The 27,066-nt window shown below is 41.9% G+C and overlaps 1 protein-coding gene across 8 annotated transcripts in view; it reads right to left on the bottom strand.

Annotated features, from left to right (window-relative positions):
* Nucleotides 1-4,545: 4,545 nt before the first annotated feature.
* The window catches only part of ZNF793 (zinc finger protein 793), a 31,321-nt gene continuing 8,800 nt past the window's right edge, over nucleotides 4,546-27,066 (bottom strand). For 2 of the 8 annotated variants that reach the window (XM_086352140.1, XM_086352141.1), the window contains exons 4-6: nucleotides 17,677-17,806; nucleotides 16,322-16,417; nucleotides 4,546-4,820 (exon numbers count right to left, since the gene is read on the bottom strand). In XM_086352140.1, coding sequence (XP_086208266.1) covers nucleotides 4,801-4,820; nucleotides 16,322-16,417; nucleotides 17,677-17,806 — 246 coding nt within the window. In that variant the 3' untranslated portion in view covers nucleotides 4,546-4,800. Of the gene's footprint in view, nucleotides 4,821-5,666; nucleotides 6,763-7,477; nucleotides 13,072-16,321; nucleotides 16,418-17,676; nucleotides 17,807-27,066 lie in introns of those variants that run through there. The other 6 variants (XM_086352137.1, XM_086352138.1, XM_086352135.1 and 3 more) reach the window with 4 other exon arrangements.

Here is a 27,066-nt window from a genome sequence, read left to right on the forward strand (position 1 = left end):
GGTTGGGGGACTAAGATCCCACATACCTCTTGGTGAGGAAAAAATAAGAGATTGTCAAGAGAATGAGAAGACAATTCATCAGATCAGATCAGATCAGTCGCTCAGTCGTGTCCGACTCTTTGTGACCCCATGAATCGCAGCACGCCAGGCCTCCCTGTCCATCACCAACTCCCAGAGTTCACTCAGACTCACGTCCATTGAGTCAGTGATGCCATCCAGCCATCTCATCCTCTGTCGTCCCCTTCTCCTCCTGCCCCCAATCCCTCCCAGCATCAGAGTCTTTTCCAATAAGTCAACTCTTCGCATGAGGTGGCCAAAGTACTGGAGTTTCAGCTTTAGCATCATTCCTTCCAAAGAAATCCCAGGGCTGATCTCCTTCAGAATGGATTGGTTGGATCTCCTTGCAGTCCAAGGGACTCTCGAGTCTTCTCTAAAACCACAGTTCAAAAGCATCAATTCTTTGGTGCTCAACCTTCTTTACAGTCCAACTCTCTCATCCATACATGACCACAGGAAAAACCATAGCCTTGACTAGACGAACCTTTGTTGGCAAAGGAATGTCTCTGCTTTTGTATATGCTATCTAGGTTGGTCATAACTTTCCTTCCAAGGAGTAAGCATCTTTTAATTTCGTGGCTGCAGTCACCATCTGCAGTGATTTTGGAGCCCAGAAAAATAAAGTCTAACACTGTTTCCACTGTTTCCCCATCTATTTCCCATGAAGTGGTGGGACCGGCTGCCATGATCTTCGTTTTCTGGATGGTATAAAGTGTCTACAAATCATATATCTGATAAGAGATTAATATCTAGAGTATATAAAGAATTCCAAAAGCAATATAAAAAACAGGGGCTTCCCTGGTGGTTCAGCGGTAAAGAATCCGACTGCCAATGGATGAGATAGAGGTTAGATCCCTAAGCCAGGAGAATCCCACATGCCTTGAAGCAGCTAAGCCCGTGTACCACAACTATTGAGCCTGTGCTCTAGATCATGGGAGCTACAACTACTGAGGCCTGCTCCTTAGAGCCTGTGCTCTGCAACAAAAGAAGCCACTGTGATGAGAGGCTCAAACAATGAAACTAGAGAGTAACCCCAACACTGCAACTAGAAAAAAGCCCAAGCAGCAACAAAGACCCAGAACAGCCAAAAATTAGTTTTAAAAAACGGGCAAAGGTCGTGAATAGACATTTCTCCAAAGATAGTATACAGATGGCCAATGAACACAAGAAAAGATGCTCAATATAACCAATCATTCAGTTCAGTTCAATCGCTCAGTCGTGTCCGACTCTTTGCGACCCCACGGACTATAGCACGCCAGGCTTCCCAGTCCATCACCAACTCCTGGAGTTTACTCAAACTCATGTCCATCGAGTCGGTGATGCCATCCAACCATCTCATCCTCTGTTGTCCCCTTCTTCTCTTGCCTTCAATCTTTCCCAGCATCAGGGTCTTTTCAAATGAGTCAGCTTTTTGCATCAGGTGGCCAAAGTATTGGAGTTTCAGCTTCAGCATCAGTCCTTCCAATGAATACTCAGGACTGATTTCCTTTAGGATGGACTGGTTGAATCTCCTTGCAGTCCAAAGGACTCAAGAGTCTTCTCCAACACCACAGTTCAAAAACATCAATTCTTCGGCACTCAGCTTTCTTTATAGTCCAACTCTCACATCCATACATGACTACTGGAAAAACCATAGCTTTGACTAGACATTTGTTGGCAAAGTAATGTCTCTGCTTTTTAATATGCTGTCTAGGTTGGTCATAACTTTTCTTCCAAGGAGCAAGTGTCTTTTAATTTCATGGCTACAGTCACCATCTGCAATGATTTTGGAGCCCCCCAAAATAAAGTCTGACACTGTTTCCACTGTTTCCCCATCTACTTGCTATGAAGTGATGGGACCAGATTTCATGATCTTAGTTTTCTGAATGTTGAGTTTTAAGTCAACTTTTTCACTTTCTTCTTTCATCAAGAGGCTCTTTAGTTCTTCTTCACTTTCTGCCATAAGGGTGGTGTCATCTTCATATCTGAGGTTATTGATATTTCTCCTGGCAATCTGGATTCCAGCTTGTGCTTCCTCCAGCCCAGCGTTTCTCATGATGTACTCTGCATATAAGTTAAATAAGCAGGGTGACAATATACAGCCTTGACGTACTCCTTTCCCTATTTGGAACCAGTCTGTTGTTCCATGTCCAGTTCTCACTGTTGCTTCCTGAGCTGCATACAGATTTCTCAAGAGACAAGTCAGGTGGTCTAGCATTCCCATCTCTTTAAGACGTTTCCACAGTTTGTTGTGGTCCACACAGTCAAAGGCTTTGGCATAGTCAATAAGGCAGAAATAGATGTTTTTCTGGAACTCTCTTGCTTTGGCATTGCTTGCTATCCCCAATACAAAAAACAGTGCCTGGTTCATGGTAAGCACTCTGTATGCACTTGTGATAAATGGATATATTACTTCTATTTAGAGTTCAAGAACTCTCAGGAAGGGACTTCCCTGGTAGTCCAGTGGTTAAGCTTTGAGCTTCTACTGTGGGGGGCTGAGTTTGATTCCTGGTTGGGGAACTAAGATCCCACATGTCCTGTGGTGCAGCCATAAAAGAAAAAAAAGTTGTTTTTTTTTTAAAGTCCCATTAAGCATATCCAGAAATACATGGCTCACTCAGCTCTGTTCCAGCACAGTAGCCTTCCTAACTCTTTGCTACTTTCAAACTTATTTCCCTGGTGAGGTGGGTAGGTTCTAAGCTGCCTGCAGTGATCACCACCTCCTGAAAAATCTGGAAGGAGGAATTCCCCTTGTCAGGCAAGCGTATACTCCTTGGTTCTGTCTTGTCACAACAAAGATTTGGAGTGATGGACATTAAAGCCCTTGGCATGTCACAGCTCTCGGGTCTTGGACAGACTGTGTTATAGCTCTCAGGTCTCAAAAGGACTGTATAGCTCTTAGACAAATCAGTGTTACAGCTCTCGAGGCGAGGGCATGTCGACCCAAAGACGCAAAGAGAAGAGCGCCACAGCGTGGGGAGAGAGAGGGAGCGCGCTTTGGCTCCTCTTTTTATATGTTTTTTCCTTCCCCCCGGGCCTGCCCTATGTAAATTGGGTTAGCCAGGAGTGTTGTTTGTTCTACCTGAAGTCCTCGGACCTTCTTTTGACCTTCCTTTGTTCTATTTTTGCGGGCTTTCCCCTTCCTTGTCTTTTAGCCACCGCCATTTTAGACTCCTGTTTTCTGTTCTAACTACCTAACACCCTTATGTAATTTCCTCCCCGAATGTGACTGGCAACTGTGACTTGCATCAAACCAATAAAATAACAGCAAAGGATGTCACATGCATGATAATAAAGTGTAACTTCTGTATTGGTGAGTGTGTGCTAAGTCGCTTCAGTCGTGTCCAACTCTTTGTGACCCCATGGATTGTAGCCCACCAGGCTCCTCTGTCCGTGGGTATTCTCCAGGCAAGAATACTGGAGTTGCCATGCCTTCCTCCTGACCCAGGGATCGAACTTCCTCCCGACCCGGGAATCCTCCCGACCCAAGGATTGAACCCTGATAGTGAGAGGGTAACAGGCAGGAAGGCCAGGGGTCTCCAAATGGAGGAAATAGGCTGCAAGTGTCAGACATTTTTATTTCTCTCTTAAGCAGCAGGAGGAAGCAAACTAGTGATATATATATATCACTATATATATATATTACATATGTATCTTAAAATATATATATTTTAGAGAAGGAAAAAATATTCCTTCTCTATACAAATTTAAAAGGAGGTTTATCTTAAAATACTGTGTTGCCATAATGACACCTGGTTCCACCTGAAGTTAACTATTCTCAAACCTTGAGTTAACCAATGCATTTTTCTTATGGAAATGTTTGTCTTAAGCTACGTTAATATACTATGCATTTACCCCAGACTCTGTCTTCAAGTTGGTTTCGCCTAATGGCTCAGAACCGACTTGACAAACCAGTATGTTATACTCAGACGTTGTTCCCCTAATCTATGTAAACGAAACTATTTGTATGGTAATCTGTCTTTCTACAAGATTCAAGTCAATCGTTTTATGGCCTGGGATGACTCGTCTGGTGCCAAGATTATTCCAAAATACATTTTATGGATGAGGGGCCTGGTGCCATTCTGAGTTTTAAGACATTCCTTTCTTTCATTAACAGACTGCTGCTGCTGCTACTGCTGCTGTTAAGTCGCTTCAGTCATGTCCGACTCTGTGCAACCCCATAGACGGCAGCCCACCAGGCTCCTCCGTCCCTGGGATTCTCCAGGCAAGAACACTGGAGTGGGTTGCCATTTCCTTCTCCAATGCGTGAAAGTGAAAAGTGAAAGTGAAGTCGCTCAGTCGTGTCCGACTCTTAGCGACCCCATGGACTGCAGCCTACCAGGTTCCTCCGTCCATGGGATTTTCCAGGCAAGAGTACTGGAGTGGGGTGCCATTGCCTTCTCTGAACAGACTGTAATGACTCTATAACATCCAGCTAAAAAACTAGCAGGGGGGTACTCTTTCTACCCCCTTCTGATGTCTATGTCAGAAGCTTTCTCTATCTCCTTCATACTTTAATAAAACTTTATTACACAAAAGCTCTAAGCGATCAAACCTCGTCTCTGGCCCCGGATTGAATTCTCCTCCAGAGGCCAAGAATTCTGGCGTCTTTTCGTGGTTCAGCAACAGCCTTTCAATAGTTCAGTTGGTAAAGAATCCACTTGCAACGTAGGAGACCCCGGTTCCATTCCTGGGTCAAGACGATCCACTGGAGAAGGGATAGGCTACCCTACCCACACCAGTATTCTTAGGCTTCACTTGTGGCTCAGCTGGTAAGGAATCCGCCTGCAATGCGGGAGACCTGGGTTAGATCACTGGATTGGGATGATCCGCTGGAGAAGGGAATGGCTACCCACTCCAGTATTCTGGCCTAGAGAATTCCATTGACGTCTATGGGGTGCACCGAGCAGCTTTCACTTTGACGCTTTCACTTTGCATTGCAGGCAGATTCTTTGCCACCAGCTCCACCTGGTGTCTGTATTGGTAGCTGATTCCTTATTTGAAGCAAGCTGCTCTGTTGTGCGGAGGAGGCAATGGCACCCCACTCCAGTACTCTTGCCTGGAAAATCCCATGGATGGAGGAGCCTGGTAGGCTGCAGTCCATGGGATCGCTAAGAGTCGGTCACGACTGTGCGACTTCACTTTCAAGTCTCACTTTCATGCATTGGAGAAGGAAATGGCAACCCACTCCAGTGTTCTTGCCTGGAGAACCCCAGGGACGGGGGAGCCTGGTGGGCTACTGTCTATGGGGTCACACAGAGTCGGACACGACTGAAGCGACTCAGCAGCAGCAGCAGCAGCAGCAGCAGCTCTGTTGCGAGCTGTACATTGGAGAGACCCATGTGGCAAGAAATAGTGGGTAGACTTTGGCCCACAACCAGCACAAAATGGAGGTCCTCAGCCCAGCAGTTCACATGGAATTGAATTCTGCCAACAACTATGTGATCCTGGAAGCAGCTTCTTCCCTAGTTGAGGATTGTTGTGGTCAACACCTTGACTGCAGCCTTGTGAGATCTGAACTCGAGGACCCAGCTGAGTCATGTATGTATTACAGGAAGGGGGATCCTTTCTAGGGCCCAAAACTGGGCTCTTATCTAACACTCGGAAATGAATTGTCTGAGGAGACACATGGGCTGGCAAACCAAGAGATTTTATTGGGAATGGGCACCCGGGCAGAGAGCAGTAGGGTAAGGGAACCCAGAACTGCTCTGCCACGTGGCCCACAGTCTCGGGTTTTATGGTGATGGGATAGTTAGTTCCCGGATTGTTTTAGCCAGTCGTGCTGACTCAGAGTCCTTCCTGGTGGTGCACGCCTTGTTCAGCCAAGATGGATATCAGTGAGAAGGATTCTGGGAGGTGGTTGGACATGTGGTGTCTCTTTTTGACCTTTCCCGAATTCTTCCGGTTGGTGGTGGCTTATTAGTTCCATGTTCCTTACCAGGACCTCATGTCGTAAAACAACTCAAGCAAATGGCTACTATGGTGCCTGGCCAGGGTAGGCAGTTTCAGTCAGTGTGTGCTTTCCCCAATATATGGACTCACAGAAACACTTCCCCTAATATACGGACTCATAGAAACAGTTAGGTGTGTTAGTTGTCTAGAAACCAGGGTTAACAAATGTCATAATTGTTTCTCATTATTATCTGTACTATGAAGAAGGTGCTTTGTATCAGAGCTAATGATTAGGAGTGTGATCCATATCAGAGGTCCACCCTTGTCTGACCATCAGAATTACTGAAGATGCTCAAAGCCTCTGTCAGAGCTAATCAAACATAATCTCTGGGGCTAATGTGTGCACACGTGCCGAGTTACTTCAGTCGTGTCCAATTCCAGCCGTGTGCTACCCTATATGGACTGTAGCCTGCCAGGCTCCTCTGTCCATGGGATTCTCTAGGCAAGAATACTGGAGTGGGTTGCCATGCCCTCCTCAGGGCTAATGTGTAATTTTTTTTTTTTTTTTAATTATCGAGCTTCTCTGATGGTCTAGTGGTTAAGAATCTGCCTGCCAATGGAGGGGACATGGGTTCTATCTTTGGTCCAGGAGGATCCCACATGGCTCAGAGCAACTGAGACCGTGCGCCACAATTACTGAGTCTGTGCTCTAGACCCTGTGCTCCGCAACAAGAGAAGCCACTGCAATGAGAAGCTCTTACACCACAGCTAGAAGGTAGTCCCCACTCGTTGCAACTAGAGAAAGCCCGTGCACAGCAGTGAAGACCCAGCATAGCTGAAAATAAATAAAATAAAAAACAATAAAACAGATTATCTGCAAAGTATCTTGCCCTAGATATTAACTACAAAGGCAGAACTAGTAGCTTTAGAGTAGGGAAATCTGACAGTGAGCACCCTGACCAAGGTTAACATCATCAGTAAGATTTATCACCATCATGTGCCCGCTAATATGATGAACTGAAGATGCATCTCTTCTGTAATATTAATGCATAACCCACTGAATCAAACCCAAATGGAGGGGTAGTCTACAAGATAACTGGCCAGTATTGTTCAAAAGTGTCTAAGTCATGAAAAACAAAAGACTGAGGAACTATCATAGACTGAAGGAAACTGAAGAGAAATAACAGTGTGGGATCTGGACTGGATCTTGGACTAGACAAAGAACATCACTGGGAAGGGCTTATAATGGTATATCAATGTTAATTTCCTGGTTTTGATCATTGTATTATGATTACATAAAGTATTAACATTAGGGGAAGCTGAGTGAAACTGGGAACTATATTGCAATTTTTTTGAAAGTCAAATTATTTCAAAATAAAACCAAAAAAATCTCTCTACTTGAGGGATTTCTTGAAGTATTGCCTTTTGCTCTTTAGATCTACATGTTTTCTTTTACTCTGGTGATACCCCAAAGACTGGATTAGGGGAAAGATAATAGACCAGGCCAGGGTGCCATTTTGTCAGAAAATGAAAACATTTCCTAGGCTTCATGTATTTCAAAACACTTCTTTCCCCTTTATTTTGTTTTTCAAATTAAAAAAGTTAATGTTTGTAACAAGTCAAACCTTTAATACAAAGGTATATAAATTAAACAACTATTTCTGTTCCCCACCAGGGCAATCAAAGTTAATTAACACCTTGTTTTATATCCCTCCACACTTTTCTTTGTTCATATAAACACATGCATGCATATATACACACATAGGTATTTTAATTTTAAAAAATAGATTCATATACATTATCCTGAAATTTTCTCTTTTGAACTTAACAATATACCACAAATATCTCCACAAATGAAAGTTCTACTAACCCTTCAAATTTCGTAATCATACATTGGACATATCACATGTGGTTCAGATATTTACATATTTTTTCTTCTGAGCTTTTTCCCCCTAAATCTCCCATAAACCACCTACATCACCCACCTCCCCCCAACCCAATGCATACTCTTCTATGCTTTTCTCCATGCATATGAAATCTTACACAAACATATGATACATGTTTATCACTCATAGACACCTAGGAGCATTTTGTAACTGATTTACAAAAACAGAGTTATGTTTTACACACTTATTTTTATCTTGCCTTTTTCACTCAAGAAAACATTGTGGAATTTCATTCAAGTTCACTAGCATAGTTTTAACCTGTCCACCTTAATGGCCATATATATATTCTATGGAGTGGACATACTATAGTTCCTTCCCTCTTCTAATATCCCTATCTCCTTCCCTCTTCCAATTTCCAGCATTTATTTTGATTTCAATGTTTTTGCCACTAGGAACAGCATCACAATAAATGTAGATGTCCTTTATGTATTGGGGTTTTATTTCTAAGAAAAGATCCCCTAAAGTGAGTACTTTTACTTATAACAGATGTACTTTCAGTTATAATAGACATCAGGTTGCTTCTCAAAAAAACTGTAAGAATTTATGTTTCTACCAGCAGTAGCTAAGTTCATTCTTTGTTTCTGACAGCAAAAAGCATTCCTGATCTTTCTTGCCAGCCTGATTGCATACCATTATCTCATAACTTTAATCTGCATTCCCCAGCAATTACTAAGCCTAAACATTTTTTGATGAGCCCATCAGTCACTTGGATTTGCTCTTCTCTCAACTATATTCTTGGCCATGTTTCGTTACTGGGCTATTTTTTCTTGCAATATGATGAGCACTTTTTCTCTAACTGACTCTGCAAATATTTTTCCCCCAAGTCATTGTTTATTGGCTGTTGATGGCATCTTTTGCTGTGCAAAAGACTGAGCTTTTCATGTAGTCAAATATTCATTTAACAGATTTGAATGTCCTGTGTTGGTAACGTTAATCTCCCCCAGTTTCTAGATTGTACGTGTAGTCTCCTTTTATTTCAAGAATGTTATTATTATTTTAAAATTTTAAATCTTAAGTTCATCTGGAGTTTTTTCCATATGGTTTGTGCTGTTAGTTCAACTTTACTTTCTTCTTGATTAAAATCCAGTTGTGCCAGAATTTTTTTTTTTTAGATAAACAGTTCCTTTCCCCTACGGTTTGAAACTGTACGCTTTCCATATGTGATAAAACTCATATACACTGCAGTCTATTCAGTATTTACTATTCTGTCCCATTGATGTATTTATCAGTTCTTTTGCTAATACTATATTAATTTGCTTAGGATGACTTCATCTTGTATTCTGACATTGCCATGAAAATTTCCCTTTTATACTTGTCTAGATTCTCAGGCATTTATTTTTCCATATGGAATTTAAGATCATTTCACATAAGTTTAAAAAAAAAAAAAAGGGAGTTCCTTGGTGGTCTAATGGTAAGGATTCAGTGCTTTCAATTCCTGGTCAGAGAACTGAAATCCCATAAGCTGCAGCGGGGGAAAAATCAGTGGGACTTAATGTAATTCCAAAAGAAGTGCATGCAAATTTTAAGATGTTTATGGAGAAAATCTCTTGATTTCTATACCCTGTCTTCTTAGAAAATTACCTTTTTAACTCAAAAAAATCATAAGTCTCTCCATATATTGATATACAATCCCATCATCAGCAAAAGGGAACAGTTTTACCTTTTTTAAAACCTTATTCATAACAATTATTCAATTTTCTTTTTTATCACCTTCACTGGAACTTCCAAGATAATCTTTAGTAAAAATAGATGACAGTGGACATCTATTAAACTATTAAATTCTTGATTTTAAAAAATGGTTTCAAAATAAATAAATAATGGTTTCAGCATAACATATACTATAGGGTTTTGGTAAAGAAACTCTAGGTGGTTATCATCGCTTATAATTTAATTTGTATTTTATTAGAAATGTTTATAAATTTCATTAAATGCCTTATAAGCAACTATTGATAGCATCTTCTCTCCTAAGTTAGTTTTATTGATATGTTTCCTATTACTATTGTATTGGCTCTTCATATCATGATGACTTTTCCTTGGTCATTATAATATATTACTGTTTAGGTATACTGGTAAATTCTATTTTCTATTATTCTCATTATAGTCTTTGTTCCTATATTCATGAGTAAGGATGGTCTGGAGTTTCCTGTTTTCCAGCCAAATCTTTATTTGGTTTTGGTGTTAAAACTTGTTCTGGTTTCATAAAATAAATTGGGGAGCATAGTCTATAGGATGAAATATTTTAACTAACACTGGAATTACTCTTTCTTTAAAAGTTAGGTAAAATGAATCATGAAATCGTCTAGGCCTGGAGCAGTTTTCAATCATGAATCTTTCACTTTTCCAAATTCTCCAATGGTAACTGTTCCATCATTTTCCACTATGTACTGCAATTTTCATAGCTTGCATTTTGCTAGAATAGCATCTATTTCCTGTTTCAAAAATATGTTGATCTATAGTTGCATGAAATATTTTATCTTTTTTTTTTTTCTTGCCATGCCTTCCAGCTTGTGGGATCTTAGTTCCTTGACCAGGGATTGAAGCTGGGCCCTTGGCAGTGAAAGGGTGGAGTCCTAACCACTGGCCCACTGGGGAATTCCCCTTATCATTCTTTTAAATACATCTTTATCTTTGATTACATTTTCTCTTTCATTCTGGATTAGGCATTCTTACAGGGAGACAAATCTTGAACAATGTGACCATCTGTTTTCTTATATAAATGACATGGCAGCTCAAAGAGATGGACTTGAATTGGAATGATGAAAAAAGTTGGATATCAGTGTCCAGGACACTAGCAGGGAAATTTATAGGGAAGGAAAAAAAATCAATGTTGCTGAATTAATTTGGAGGGAAAAAAAAAGAAAGGAATTCTCCTTTACTGGTCTGTACATGAAATATTTCTCAATTATAAAACTCATAAAAAGTATCTCTCCTACTAATTTGCTGCAAGGTATTTTAAGCAAGGCTAAGAAAACAGGAATAGTGCACAATATATCAGGGCCACACTACTTTCTGTGTGCATGTGCTAAGTTGCTTTAGTCATGTCCGACTGCAACCCTAGGGACTGTAGCCTGCTGGGTTCCTCTGTCCAAATCCAGGCAAGAATACTGGAGTGAATTGCTGTGCACTCCTCCAGGGGATCTTCCTGACCCAGGAATCAGACCCTCGCCTCTTACATCCCCTGCATTGGCAGGCAGATTCTTTACCACTAGTGCCAACACTACTTTCTATTAAGTAATGACTATGCTGACTCATCATTTTGTTCACTGAATGTTAAGTTGTAAAACTATTCCTTAGCTTTGTTTTCAACATTGAAAAAGGCAAAACAAATAATGTTTACTTATTTAATAATATATTTACATACTAAAATAATAAAGGCAAAATAAGTGCCTTTTTAAAGTTAAAAACATTTAATAAAGTTTTTGACTAATTTAACAAAAGATATTAAAAACATTATTATTCAGAAAAGGGGCCAACAACAAATGTTATGGCCATTTACATGTATTACAAAAAGACAGAAAATATACTGGTTTAATATGTTAAAGCTTTTAAAAAAATAGTTGGGTATGCTATTATTATTATTGTTGATGCCTGTATTGTTAAAGGGTTTCTCAGGTGGCTCAGTGGTAAAGAATAGGCCTGCCAATGCAGGAGCTGTGCGTTCAATTGCTGGATTGGGAAGATCCCCTGGAGGAAGAAATGGCAACCCACTCCAGTATTCTTGTGTGGAAAATTCCATGGATAGAGGAGTCTTGTGGGCTACAGTCCATGGAGTCACAAAGACGTGGACACAACTGAGCACGCACACGTGTATGTAAAGACACCAAAAGACAATGGTGATATTTAGAGTGAAAAAGTTTGGTGAATGGCATTCTAAACATGTGTTTGATATTGAACTTAAATTCACATTTATAATTCTAAAATATAAATAGTGCTTATTATGTGGGTCACTATGAGACATACCATAATATACTTTTAATTTTCTTCACATATATTTTGTGTTCTGTAATCATTCCATTTAATATATTTTAAACTTTCATAAGCCAAAGTGATCATGTTTGTTTTAAATATAGAGTATTTTCTATAATCTTTTGTATAAAATTTTCTATCACAATTGGAACATGATTTGCCTTATGATGAAACACCTGGTCAAAATTCATTAAATATGAGATTTTTCCTACAGATGAATTTCTCCACATATAATGAAATAGGATATCTTGCTCAAGGCTTTCCTACTATTTTTAGGTCATTCCTATAAGCATTCTTCCTAGCATGAATTTTCTGATGTCTACTGAGGTTTGGCTTCTGATAGAATGCTTTGCCACATTCATTGCATCCATAGGGTTTTTCTCCTGTATGAGTTCTCCAATGTTTATTGAGGCATGACTTTTGACTGAAAGATTTTCCACATTCTCTACAACGATAGGGTCTTTCTCCTGTGTGTATTTTTTGATGTACATTGAGGTATGACTTCTCACCAAATGACTTCCCACATTCATTACACACAAAGGGTCTCTCTCCTGTATGTGTCCTCTGATGTTCTCTGCGGTGTGACTTCTGGGTGAAGGCTTTCCCACAAAAAAAACATTCAAAGGGTCTAACACCAGTGTGTATTCTCTGGTGCTTAATAAGGGTTGACTTATGTGAAAAGGCTTTTCCACAGTCAGTACATCCATATGGCTTCTCCCCAGTGTGACTTCTTTGATGCCTAATGAATTCAGACTTGTAGCAGAAGGCTTTTCCACATTCAGTACAGACGTGGGGTTTCTCTGCAGGTGGAACCCTCTTACGTTTGTACACAAGAGAATTGGTTGTTGGGGGTTTATACATAAGTGCTGGGCTATGGCTGAAAGCTTTTTCACAGTGACTGCATTCCCAGAATTTTTCTTCATTTTGTCTTCTATCATGCTTTGTATGTTGTAACAGTTTTTCATATCCATAGCACTCATCTTGCTTTTTTGAGTAGTTTTTCTTAAAACCAGTTAAGTCTAAATTATTGTTCACACTCTTTCCACAAGAGTCCCAGTTACTGGAGTTTTGAATTGAAGGAAAAAGGTCAGTGCTCAGATGTGATATTTTCCCACACTTATTACATTCATGGCTTCTTTCCTTGGGGAACATTTTCCTGCTGATGAATGGACCTTGCCTCAAAAGCATGTCTTGCCGCCTTTTCCTGTGGACTTTAACTTGCCAAATGTTTTCTGGGGAAAGTATAGGAAAATTTTCCTTATTAATCTGTGATTATGATCTGGAAAAAAACTATTTGGGAAATGCCCTAAAAATTTTAAGGGTGCACAGTATATGAACAGAGGGCATGGATCATAACTAAAGGCACGAATGCAGGGAAGTGTTGTATGAGAATAGAAGATTCAGAAACTGGCACAAATGGAATGGACCATGTCATAGAAGATAGGAATAATTTTAAAGAAGAGAGGATATTATAGAGCAGTAGTTGGTAAACATGTTCTTAAAGAACCAGCGTAAGTATTTTAGGCTTTGTGGAACATATGGTCTTGGTCACAATTACTTAACTTTTCCACTGTATGGCAAGAACACAGACAGTTTTTAAATATAAGGGTACACCTGTGTTCCAATAAAAACTTTATTCACAAAATTTGGTGGCTAACCTATAGGCTGAAGTTTGCTTATCCCTGTTACAGAAGAAAGAGGTTTAAATGTCATATAGCACCTTGTTACCAGTGCATGGTTCTCAAAGGTCAGCATCTGCCTCACTTGGGAACTGATATCGTGACAGATATGCGAAATCTTGGGCCCCACCCCTATACCTAAAGAATCAGATTCTGCATTTTAACAAATTGCCAATGCTTATATTATGATTTGACAAGCATTGATACAGCAGTCAGAGAGCTTATCATGTTGAGCTAGTTAGACATAATATAAATGGCCAGGGCTCTAAGATGAACTAGATAAAAGAAGGAATTAACCAAACTAACTGGAGTTTAAAGCAGGAATTCTTAAGTTGGTATACAGAAATCTGGGGAGCTGTGAACTTGGATAGGGGAAAAAATTACAGCTTTGTTTTCACTATTTCCTTTATTTTCACATTTCCTTTGATTATGAATGTGAACACCAAAACACACTAGTATTAGCTCCTGTAACTTTGTGAATAAGGTATTTTCATGTCACATTATAGCTGTCAAAGATTTCTCAAAATGTGTTTACAATCATCTCTGTTTTGAGGTCATGACAATTACTTGACCTGTTAGATCTCACTATTTAACATATTAATAAGGAAGTATATCTACTATTATCTACTAATATCATTAATATTTTGACATTGCATTTTCCAACTTTATTTCAGTTAATTACTATATTTTAGTAATTTGTTTTTCATGTAATCCTAAGGATTTTTTTTTTACATACATAAAAAAGGAATCTATTAGGCTTCACCAGAATGCTTAAGAGCTCTATGGCACAAAAACGATTAAGAATTCCTGACTTAAAGACATTCAGGCATGAGATAATTTGGGTTCAATTTTAGGAGAAGTCAGAGGAAAATGAAAAGTAGACAGGAAGATTTAAAGTCATTTTTCAAAGGAAAAGAAAACAGAACTAGCACATATGCATAGAACAGTTAGAGAGAAGACTCAAAATGAGTTCATGGTAGCAAAACACTGGAATGAGAAGTAAGCTGAGGTAGGTATATGTGTGCACTTGTGTGCATGTGGGGTGGAGGGGAGATAGAAAGTAGAAAAGAGGATGACTTCAGTTTTTGTCCCCCAAAAACAGGGATGAGTGGCTACAACTATGGAGATGATCCACAGACTGGTAAAATGGTGAGCAGAGGAGCCTAGGTGGACCAAGGGGGATAAAAGTTGGTAAAATGGCTAAGAGGCTAGTTGTGAGGATCTTATGGTTTCAGAATGGATGAACTCTTGAAGGCAGTTACACCATTGAGAAGAGAATCAAGTCTAGAAGACAGAAAAGGCTAGGTTGCAACCAGGGTATTAATATGAGAGGATATACAGCACTTAGAAAGGAGGGCTGACTGGATAACTTTTTTACAATTATATAAAATTCTTGAAAGATGGGAAAGAAAAAGTTGATAGCCAGGTTACAATGGTTTCAGGAAGGTTGATGAGCAATTTCATAAAGCAAAATACACTTCAGAGGGCACCAGAGCGTGCTGGTGAAGAATACTGGTTCTAGGGACTTCCCCAGCAGTCCAGTGGTTAAGACTGAGAGCTTCCACTGTAGTGGGTACAGGTTCAATCCCTGTCAGGGAACTAAGATCCTACGTGCCATGTGGCATGGCCAAAAAAAAAAAAAGAATACTAGTTCTAGAGCCTGACCACCTGAGTTCAAATCCTCATTTGATCCCTTACTTTGTTATATGTTCTTATACGAGTTTCTTAACTTTTCTGTGATGCTTCCTTATTTGTAAATGGGATAATAAAGGCTAGTAATAAACATCTCACAAGTGTTTTAAGGGTTGAACGAGTTGATATACGTAAAATTGAGAAAAGACCTGGCACAAAGTAAGCGCACGCTGAGTGTTGGCCGGGAATTCTAATGCTATTTCGGTCACTACTACAACCAGTGAAAGCTGGATAGTGGTAATCCTAAAGACATTATTTTGGGGAGAAGCATGAAAATGACTTGAATGTTTGAAGGTGTTATCTAATATTTAATTCAACTATGTGATTACAACACTAAGTATAAATGGCATAAAGTGATCTGGAAACAGATGGCACTGGCTCTTCATGCTAAACTCATGACTTCACTGAAGAAGCAGAAATCCAGAGGCATCCTAAAGAGTAGGCTACAAACACTCAGAGTACCAGGGATTATTGTTGAGAAATTTTATAGAGCTGATGGGAGAGGGGCAGTTATTCTGAATATTAAATAGAAGGGGTTAAGCCTGGTGGGCTACAGTCCACAGGGTCGCAAAGAGTCGGACACGACTGAGTGACTTCACTAAGACAGGCTAACCTCAGCCTTCTTCACTACCCAACTGTTCCTGGTCACTTCCTGGAATTCACTGCTTCCTCCTCTGTGACTTAAGGAAATTAAGGGACTCAGGGATAATTTAAGGGATTCAGAAAGGATGGGAAGTGAGACTGTAAGTATGGCAGGCAGGTCTGGGGCCTTTTACCCCAAAACTGTTAGAGTAGAGGTTAGAAAGGGAGCAGCAAGAACAGAAGACTCACAGAAGCTTATTTGCAAGAATCCCTGAGTATGAAAGAGAAATGTACTGATAACCTCAAGAGAGAAAGAGAGATCAAGGATTCTGGAGAAAGGGAGATGGAGCAAGCACATGGAGTGGGATGCATGGAGCTTGAGAGGTCACCAAGAAGACTAAATAAAGCTCTCAGAGAAATGTCTTCAGCTGCTTCAAAGCTCCAAGGCTTTGAAGAGCTGGATCCTGAACAAAATTCTAAAGCTGCCAGCCTCCCATAGCACGTCTTTTGCTGGATTGATCATACTTACCCCAACAGTGGCAGCCTAAGCATGCTGCCTCACAAATCCAAGGTGCTTCTTCCTGCTCCAGCCGGAGGATCACGTATGGTTTGGTGCCTTCATAACCTGTTCCAGAGAAATGATCCAGGCCTTGGGCTGAGCTCCATGATCTTCAGGGCCATTCAGTTAACATTAAAGGCTGCACAACAGACATTGTACTTGGGAGGAGACTATACACACACCTTGTCTGGAACTCAAAAGGAACTAGTCATCCAGGACCATTGAAACTCAAGCCACACTTGCTGAGGCAATACAGTATAAGGGTTAGGAATGCACACTGTGCATTCTGCTGAATGCAGACTGCTGGCATTCAAATCCCACTTTGGCTCTGCCATGTACTAGTTGGGTGACACTGGGCAAGTGACTTAACCTGTTTGCCTCAGTTCCCAAACGTGTAAAAGAGTGGTACTAACAGTACCTACCTTATAAAGCACTTATGAAGATTACACAAGTTAATATTTTTCAAGTGGCCAGGGACTTCCCTGGTGGTTCAGTGGTTAAGAATCCTCCCTGCAGTGCAGAGGACATGGGTTTGATCCCTGGTCAGAGAACTAAAATCTCATATGCTGCAGAGAAACTAAGTCTGCACATTGTAACTACTGAAGCTCAGGCACTCTGGAGCCATGCATCCCAACTACTGACCCCCTGCAGCACAACTAGAGAGTCCCACATGACACGATGGAGATCCCATATGCCACAACTAAGACCTGACACAGCCAAATCAATAAATATTAAAAGACATAATAAACAAAGTGGCTAAAAGTCTGGCACATAGAAAATATTTGGTACTTCAGTTACTTTTTGCTGCTGCTGCTGCTGCTAAGTCGCTTCAGTCGTGTCCGACTCTGTGCGACCCCACAGATGGCAGCCCACCAGGCTCCCCCGTCCCTGGGATTCTCCAGGCAAGAACACTGGAGTGGGTTTCCATTTCCTTCTCCAATGCATGAAAGTGAAAAGTGAAAGTGAAGTTGCTCAGTCGTGTCTGACTCTTAGCGACCCCATGGACTGCAGCCTACCAGGCTCCTCCGTCCATGGGATTTTCCAGGCAAGAGTACTGGAGTGGGGTGCCACTGCCTTCTCTGCAGTTACTTTTTAAAAAATATTAAATAATTTAATGTATTTATTTTAATGCACCAAGCCTTAGTTGCTGCATGTGGGATCTAGTTCCCTGACCAGGAAATGAACCTGGGCCCTCTGTACTGGGAGCTCGGAGTCTCAGCCATTGGACCACCAGGGAAGTCCCAGTACTTGTTACTTTTAGCAACTGAAAGAAGAAAGGTGGTCATTCAAGTGTGATATAGACTGTGCAGCAGAACTGTTCTTACCCACTGAGACGAGGTTGCTATAGGTCTCCAGCATCACATCCCGGTACAGGGCCCTCTGTGCAGGATTAAGCCCATGCCACTCCTCTTGCGTGAAGCCCACTACCACATCCTTGAATGACACAGGTCTCTGCTGAAGATGAAATGACACTGGGTCACATGGGGAAAATGCAGGCAGGAGTGGATGGTCCTGACTTTCTATAATGTTCATAGGTTATAGCTTATTTTTTAATTACTTACTTAATTTTTTGGCTCTGCTGGGTCTTCCTTGTAGCATGTGGGCTTTCTCTAGTTGCAGCAAGCAGGAGCTGCTCTTTGATGCAGTGCTTGGGCTTCTCATTGTGGGGGCTTCTCTTGTTGTGGAGCATGGGCTCTAGGTAAGCAGGCTACAGTAGTTGTGGCACATGGGCTTAGTTGCCCCGAGGCATGTGGGATCTTCCCGAACCAGGGATCGAACCCATGTCCCCTGCATTGGCAGGTGGATTCTTATCCCCTGGACCACCAGGGAAGTCCCAGGTCAGAGCTTATTATGATCATTTATCTTTTTTACCTTTTCTATTCCTGGCTTTGGGCTCTATATGGTGGGATTGGAAGCCACTGTCATTTATACTTCGGGTCAACACATATTGACTGAAGACTATGTGTCTGACCCAGTCCTGGTCGCTGGGGACACAGTCATGGATGGCTCCTGACCTCAGGGAGCTCATAGCCTGGCTGGGACAGCAATATGTAAGGCCATCAGGGTGAGATGGTAAGGGATGTAACAGCAGGGTATCTGAGCTCTAGTATGCAGAGAAGTCAACTGTCCACTAAAATTATCAGGGTCTAGGACTTTCCTGGTGGTCCAGGGAAATGACTCTGAACGCCCAATGCAAGGACCTGAGTTCAATCCCTGGTCAGGAAACTAGATCCCATATGCTGCAACTAGAGATCCCACGTGCTACAGTGAAGACAGAAGATTCCATGTGCTGCAACTAAGACCCAGTGCAACCAAATAAATAAATATTAAAAAAAATTATCAGTGTAGTGAGGCTTCAGTGCTAAGGGATGTGTGTGCAGCTGAGTGTTCTCTGCAGAGATGGAGAAACTGTGTTCCTTGCAGAGGGAACAGCATAGGGTGAACAAAGGCATGGGGCAAACAGTGATGTGTAAAGGCAGCAACTTACTCAGTTACAGGGGAGAGTACACAGGCCTGTGAGTTATGAGATGGTGGACTGGAAGACAATAAGAAATCTATCAAGGAAGTGGTGTGTGTGGAAAGCACATTCTAGAAGGCATGTGAGTTTCCTGCATCCTGTGCCCAGTGGTATAATGCTAACTCTAAGCAGACTGTGAAAAGATGAGGACATACATTGTTTCCCTACAGTAATTACTAAACTCATAGTGCAAAGAGGTGTACTGAAGTAAACAAAGAGAATTCTAAGAAATATCCCATTAATCTACACAAATACACACAAGAGAAAAGAAACAGAGGAACAAAAGCAAATGGGACAAATAGAAAACCCAATACCAAAGATAGATATAAATCCAACCATACCAATAATTACATTTATATTAAACTATATTAAATTATTGGAGAAGTAAATGGCAACCCATTCCAGTATTCTTGCCTGGAGAATCCCATGGACAGAGGGGCCTGGTGGGCTACAGAGTCCGATATGACTTAGCAACTGAACAATAACATATTAAACTAGAAGGTTTATTTAATACATGATTAAATGCTCCAAAAACACAGAGACAGTTAGACTGGATAAAAAAAGGAATACTGCCTATAAGAGATACAGAACTCACAGATAGTTTGAAGGTGAATGGATGGAAACAGCAATGCGGTGGGTGACCTGGAGGGAGGAGAAAGGAAAGACTGCACTAATGCAGATGGAAGATAATGCTCCTAAGCAGGATGGAAACAGTGAGACAGAGAAGGATCACTATGAGGAAGAGTTGAACCTACACCTTAACTGGTTGTGGGGGGTGAAGAAGGTCTAAGGTTGACACTCAGGTATCTCAAAGGAAACCGGGGGATGGTGGTGGCAAACTGGAGTTGACAAAAACATCAAAAGTGAAGAGGACACGCTGTGTTGGGGACACACAGGTGGAGACACTTGACAGGCACCAGGATGAATAGATGAGCCATGTCAAGATCAAGGTCAGGAACAGAGCTAAAGTTATAGGAGGTGCCAGCACAGACATGATAGCTTGCAGCGTGGGATCTCTCTGCAAGGAGACAGGATGAGCAGAGCACTCAGGCCAGAGCCCCAGGGCACACTAATGAGTAAGAGGCCAATGGCAGGAGAGTTCAGCTAGAGACCCAGAGAAGGAATATAGTTTGGGAAGGAGGCTTCACAGCCTGGCAAGCCTCAGATGATAATGTTCATGCAGTCAGTCCTCTGATTTAGGGCACAGAGAACAAATTCTTCAAAGAGCCCTGTGCCCTGGGACAGGACAGCTGCTGAGAGAGCTCCACAGGTGCTAACCTAAGAAGGCATCTGTTGTAATATTGTGATGTATTAAGAAATATATTTGGTCTTCTTGCCTGATTCTGGGCACAGAGCTTCTTAAACCCTTGTAACTTCCAGAGTAACAGGAGTCATAGGAAGGTCTTTTATTAGTAGTAACAAGCCCATGTCAATCATAAAACAGTTTATACTAATGATGTAACTCTTTGAGGATGGGGGCTGGTTACCAGAGGAACCAACCAGGTATTAGTTGGTTGGGACCTACAGCCATATAGCCCCCAGCCTCTGAGGACAGGAAAGGGATTTGCGATTAAGCTAATCATCAAAGGCCAACAATGTAATTAAGTATGCCTATATAATGGAACTTCCATAAAAACCTTGGAGAGCTTCCAGTTTGATGAACATATCCAGTTTGGGGTGTGCACCCCAAATTCTCTGGAGACAGAAGCTCCTGTGCTCAGGACCCTTCTGTATCTCGCCATACATACCTTTATCTGGCTGCTCTTTCATGTGTGTATTAGTCACTCAGTCGTGTCTGATTCTGCAACCCCATGGGCTGTAGGCGGCCAGGCTCCTCTGTCCGTGGAATTCGCTCCAGGCAAGAACACTGGAGTGGGTTACCATTCCCTTCTCCAGGGGATCTTCCTGACCCAGTGACTGAACCCAGGTCTCCTGCACTGCAGGCAGTTTCCTTACCATCTGAGCCACCAGGGAAGCCCAATGGCTGTTCCTTTATATCCTTTATAATATCCTTTAAAATAAATCTGTAATAATAAGTAAAGTGTTTCCCTGAGTTCTGTGAGTAATAGAAAATTATCAATGGGGAGGGACCCCAATTTATAGTTGGTTGTGAAACAGGAAGGAAGGGGGCAGGGCACAACTTTTAAAAGAATGACACAGTTATGGAGGCTATGACAAAAACTGGTCAGAACTGATGAGGTCCGAGATGGCGGAAGATTCAATTTCCAGTGGACCTTGAGTCTCATTATATGTTCAATGTAATACATTAGTATATGTTAAATGACATACCCACATGTGCCATGACAGTTACGAGGCCAACCATAAAAGGCCAGAAAGGTGAGTGGCAGCCCAATTTCTGAAAATCCCTACCCTTCCCCAAAATAGATGGAATAATCCTCCCACTCATTGTTCAGTCACTCAGTCATGTCTGACTCTTTGCAACCCCATGGACTGCAGCACTCCAGGCTTCCCTTTCCTTCACCATCACCCACAGTTTGCTCAAATTCATGTCCACTGAGTTCAGTGATGCCTTCCAACCATCTCGTCCTCTGTGATCACCTTCTCCTTCTGCCTTCAGTCTTTGTCAGCAGCAGGGTCTTTTCCAATGATTCGACTCTTTGCATCAGGTGGCCAAAGTATTGGAGTTTCAGCTTCAGCTTCAGTCCTTCCAATGAATGTTCAGGGTTGATTTCTTTCAGGACTGACTGGTTTGATCTTGCAGTCCAAGGGACTCTGAAGAGTCTTCTCCAGTACCACAGTTTGAAGGCATCAACTCTTCAGCACTCAGCCTTTCTTACTGTCCAGCTCTCACATCCATACATGACTACTGGAAAAACCATAGCTTTGACTATATGAACCTTTTTGGGCAAAGTAATGTCTCTGCTTGTGAATGCTATCTAGGTTTGTCATAACTTTTCTTCCAAGGAGCAAGCATCTTTTAATTTCATGGCTTCAGTCACCATCTGCAGTGAGTTTGGAGCCCAAGAAAATAAAGTCTGTCACTGTTTCCACTGTTTCCCCATCTATTTGCCATGAAGTGATGGGACTAGATTCCGTGATCCTGGTTTTTTGAATGTTGAGCTTTAAGCCAGCTTTCTCACTCTCCTCTTTCACCTTCATCAAGAGGCTCTTTAATTCCTCTTCTATTTCTTCCATAAGGGTGGTATCATATGCATATCTGAGGTTATTGATATTCTCCTGGCAATTGTGATTCCAGCTTGTGCTTCATCCAACCTGGCACTTCGCATGATATACTCTGCATATAAGCAGGGTGACAATACAGCCTTGACACACTTCTTTCCTAATTTGGAACCAGTGCATTGTTCCATGTCTGGTTCTAACTGTTGCTTCTTGACCTGCATACAGGTTTCGCAGGAGGCAGGTAAGGTGGTCTGGTATTCCTACCTCTTGAAGAATTTTCCAGTTTGTTGTGATCCACACAGTCAAAGGTTTTAGCATAGTCAATGAAGCAGAAGTAGATGTTTTTCTGGAATTCTCTTGCTTTTTTGATGATCCAGCGAAAGTTGGCAATTTGATCTGTGATTCTTCTGCCTTTTCTAAATCCAGCTTGTACATCTGGAAGTTCTTGGTTCATATACTGAAGCCTAGCTTAGAGAATATTGAGAATTACTTTGCTGGCATATGAAACAAGTGCAATTGTGTGGAAGTTTAAACATTCTTTGGCACTGCCTTTCTTTGGGATCGGAATGAAAACTGACCTTTTTCAGTCCTGTGCCCACTGCTGAGTTTTCCAAATTTGCTGGCATATTGAGTGCAGCATTTTAACAGCATCATCTTTTAGGATTTGAAATAGCTCCGCTGATACTGTATCACCCCCACTAGCTTTCTTCATAGTGATGTTTCCTAAGGCCTACTTGACTTCGGACTCCAGGATGTCTGGCTCTAGGTGAGTGATCACACCTTTGTAGTTATCCGGGTCATTAAAATCCTTTTTGTATAGTTATTCTGTGTATTCTTGCCTCCTCTTCTTAATGTCTTCTGCTTCTGTTAGGTCCATACCACTTCTGTCCTTTATTGTGCCCATCTTTGCAGGACATGTTGCCTTGGTATCTCTAATTTTCTTGAAGAGATCTCTAGTCTTTCCCATTCTATTGTTTTCCTCTATTTCTTTGCATTGTTCACTTTAAAAGGCTTTCTTATCTCTCCTTGCTATTCTTTGGAACTCTGCATTCCCTCATTAGCCTATGAAATTACCTAGTCCATAAATACTAACCACCCCACATTCGGTGTCTCTTGCCTTCTGAGATGGCCCCTACTCTCTCTGTGGTGTGTGTTTCTGTCAGGGCCATTCTCACCTTAAGAGAGGGACCATATTCTATGGAATGTGTATCTTTGTAAATAAATCCACTTCTTACCTACCACTTTGTCTCTCACTGAATTCTTCCTGTGATGAGACATACAGAACCTGAGCTTCATTAAGTCCTGAGACTGGATACGTGATTTCAATGAAAAGACAATGGATTCAAGTCCCAGTCTGGATTTTGGCTGGGTTGAAGTCCCAGTCTGAGCTGTGTGGTTACAGTTGGTCAGAAGTTCAGATGATAACCTGGGATTTGCGATTGGCATCTGAAGTGGTAGTAGGGGGCAGTCTTGTGAGACAGAGCCCCTAACTTGTAAGGTCTGCACAGAATTGGAGAATTGTTTAGTTTGGGGGGAAAACCTCCTCTACTCTTGTGAGTAAATAAATTTTCCTTTAGTACTTTAGATATATCTTGAAGTGACCTAGAGAATTTAACCTTGCCCAAGGAAAGGTCTGACCTCAGTTCCCAGAAGTTAATCTCTAAGCCCCTGGAATGTCCTCCTAGATAAGAGTGTCTTGGTTTACCTGGGGCCTTGGGCTACACCAGATATTCTAACAACATGATTTCTGGGAGAAGCTCTGGCTCACAGGCATCAATTAGCTCAGCCTCCACTACCAGGTCATGTCTACATGACCAACCCCGAATACAGCTCTGGACACCAAGGCTTAGGTGAGCTTCCTGGTTGGCAATACTCTGTACCATCACACATGGTTGTTGGGAGAATTTCTCACCATTCATACTCACTGGGAGAGGACACATGGAAGTTCAGTGTGTGGAACTCTCCTGGACTCTGCCCCAAGCACCTCTTTTCTTGGCTGATTTTAATCTTTGTACATCTGCTGTAATGAATCCTAACTGTGAATACATCATTCTGTGGGTCTTTCCAGCAAATTATCAACACTGAGGGTGGTGCTGGAAACCTCCAAACTTACAAATGCTGCCAGAATGAGGGTGGTTTGGGGACTTCCCTGGTCGTCCAGTGGTTAAGAACTGCCTGCCAATGCCGGGTATAAGGGTTTGAGCCCTGGTCTGGGAAGATCCTACATACTGCAGTGCAACTAAACCTGTGTGCCGTAACTGCTGAAGCTTGCGTGCCCTAGAGTCTGTGCTCTGCAACAAGAGAAGTGACTATGGTGAGAAACCTGTACTCCGCAACAATAGAGTAGCCCCTGCTCTCTATAACTAGAGAAAGCCCGTGCACAGCAATGATGACCCAGCAGAGCCAAAAATTAATTAATTTTTTTAAAAAAGAAGCAAAGGTGGTTTTGTGGACTGCTGTCTAACTTTACAGTCATTGACAGACATGAGAGGCAATAGGGCAGATCAGCTAAAAGCATGGACTTTGGGGCTGGACTTAATTGAGTTCAAATACAGGCTACACCACTAAATGCATGACCCTGGGAAAGCTATTTAACGTCTCTGCCTCAGCTTTCTCATCTGTTGAATGGAGACAATAATAATGTGTGTCTCTCAGTTATTATAGTATGAGGTTTAAATGAGTTAATATATGTCAAGCCTTTAGACTGTGCCTGGAATAAGACAGTGCCACTTAAAGGTACCTATGTTACTTAATGAGAAAAAAGATTGTAAGTCAATATTTAAAAAATCTGTTAAGAAAGGGAAAACAATTCTAAAGGACAGAAAAAGGGAGGGTGTTAATGGGGTGGAGAGCCCTAGCACACTACACAGTGGCAGTGGCACCGGCCCGCCACCTCTGGGAGTGGCCAGAGGAAAGAAGCATTGAGAGGGCCCTGCAGAGACAGAGGGGCTGAGAGCAGCCACTCTCCACTCCCAGGAGACTGCAGGTCTCCTTGATGAATGCTAGGGTGGCACTTGAGGAGTGGCCCATATAAGCAGATGTGAAGACAGGACCAAAACCAGGATGGAGGCAATGGAAGCTGGCACCTGGGACCCTAAGACTCACACAAAGGCCGTGGAACAGAGAAGGTGCCAACTAGACACCCTCACTGATGCCAGAACAGCATACTGTGGTAGCGGGTGAGCAGCAATCAGGCTTCATCTTAGAGCACAGGGCGTAGCTCTGGGTGACAGGCTCTGGGTCAGTATTCCCCAAACACAGCTAACTGGAATGGGATGAGATAGGATGGAGTAGAGTGGAGTGGGATGGGATGGGATGAAACAGAATGGGGGGGATAGAACAGAAGAGAAAAAAGTAGAAGAGACATAATTTTGCACCTAAAGGGCCATGCCATTTTCACCAAACAGGGATGAAAAGGATGGATGAAACACTGAGGCTGTAAAATCAGCAAGACTTCGGTCTCCTGCATTGGCAGGTGGGTTATTTACCACTCACCCACCTGGGAAGTCCTAAAATCAGGAAGACTTGGTGACTGAGTGTGAGAGATGGAAGGTGGGGAGACGTCAAGGGTAAGTCTCAGGGTCTGGGCTTGTCTGGGGGTTTGGGTTGGTATTATCTCCTGAGATGAGAAACAGGGAAGAAGAGACAGAAAAAATTCAACTTTGCATACATTAAACTGAAGGCAGCCAAAGGAACAGATGTTAGACAAAGGGGTCTAAAGTTCTTGGAGGAGGCCTGGGCTTAGATATGGAGGAGGGAGCCACGTGCAGACTCACCAGCACCCATCTTAAGAGTGGATGAAACCAGGACTTCCCTGGCGGTCCAGCAGTTAGGACTCTGAGCTTTCACTGCTGAAGGCAGTGATCTCTTCAATCTCTGGTTAGGGAACTAAGATTATGTAAGCAGCCAAAAAAAAAGAAGAAGACTGGCACCCCAGAGAAGGTTCAAACCCACAGGAACATCAGTGTCTAAGACATAAGAAGATGGAAAGAGAAACCCCAGAAGATGTAGGGAAGCTGTGGGGAAGCACTATCCCTGGCATGAAGGAAGGAGGCCTAAACTTAGTAATAATAGTCAAACACATAATAAGGACAAATGTCTATTTCAAGCGCTTTACACATATTAGTTCATTTAATTCTACTCTCTGAAGTAAGTGCCATTATTCCCATATTAAAGAAAACTGGGGCAGAGAGGTTCAGGGACTTGCCTAAGTTGTACAGATGGTAAGGATGGGGATTCAAACTCAGCAATTCAGCTCCAGGTTCTGTGCTCCTACCCAGTATATGGTGCTGCCTTTCAGACACAAGGAGGGGGCAAAAGGTACAGTCTTAATTCAGTAGAATAATCAAACAGCATCTTCTAACTTTAGCCTCAGCAAGGTCACCTGGGACCTTAGCCAGAAAAGTTTCAGTTAAGTGGGAAGAGAGAATTTTGGACTCAAGGAAGAATGAGAAGCAGGAATGGACACATTAAGAGCAGGGAAATCAATTCAGAAGATGAAGGAGATCAGGAGAGAAAGGAAAGGACTTTTTGGGTTATAAGCAGTAATGGTTTCTAGGGTTGAAGTTACTGACAATGGTTGTAGGGACAAGGAAAAAAACCTAGGAAAGCAGGCAGGCATGGATAGGTTTCCAGAAAGAGATGTTCTTGCTTGAGAAAGGACTCTGAAAGGTGGGAATGCAGGAACTCAGGGGCTGAGAAGGAGACCTTCACCATCTCCTTTACCATTAAAAGTCAGTGAGGAAGGCGGGGGAACTGGTGACATCTCACACTGAGTCTTGCCGGGGATAAGATGTTCAACTGTTTGCTGCAAAACTAGCAGAGACACTTAAAGAGGAATGACAGTAATTCAAATAATGAGCAGTTCATCATTTCCTCAATGTAGATACCTTGGATCAAAATCAAAACTTCTATAAAACTTGGAGGAATCTTCCTGCCCCCTCACCAGCCCCACCAAAAGAAATATTTGTATTTTTCCTTTCTTATAACTGAAATTGAGCATTTTCCTGTCATTACATGTGGGCCACAAAGCACAGAGGAGTTCAAACTTCCTGCA

Source organism: Bos grunniens, chromosome 18 (assembly GCF_055505025.1).
Source record: "Bos grunniens cultivar Pamir isolate PY7600 chromosome 18, Bosgru_T2T1.0, whole genome shotgun sequence".
NCBI lineage: Eukaryota > Metazoa > Chordata > Mammalia > Artiodactyla > Bovidae > Bos > Bos grunniens.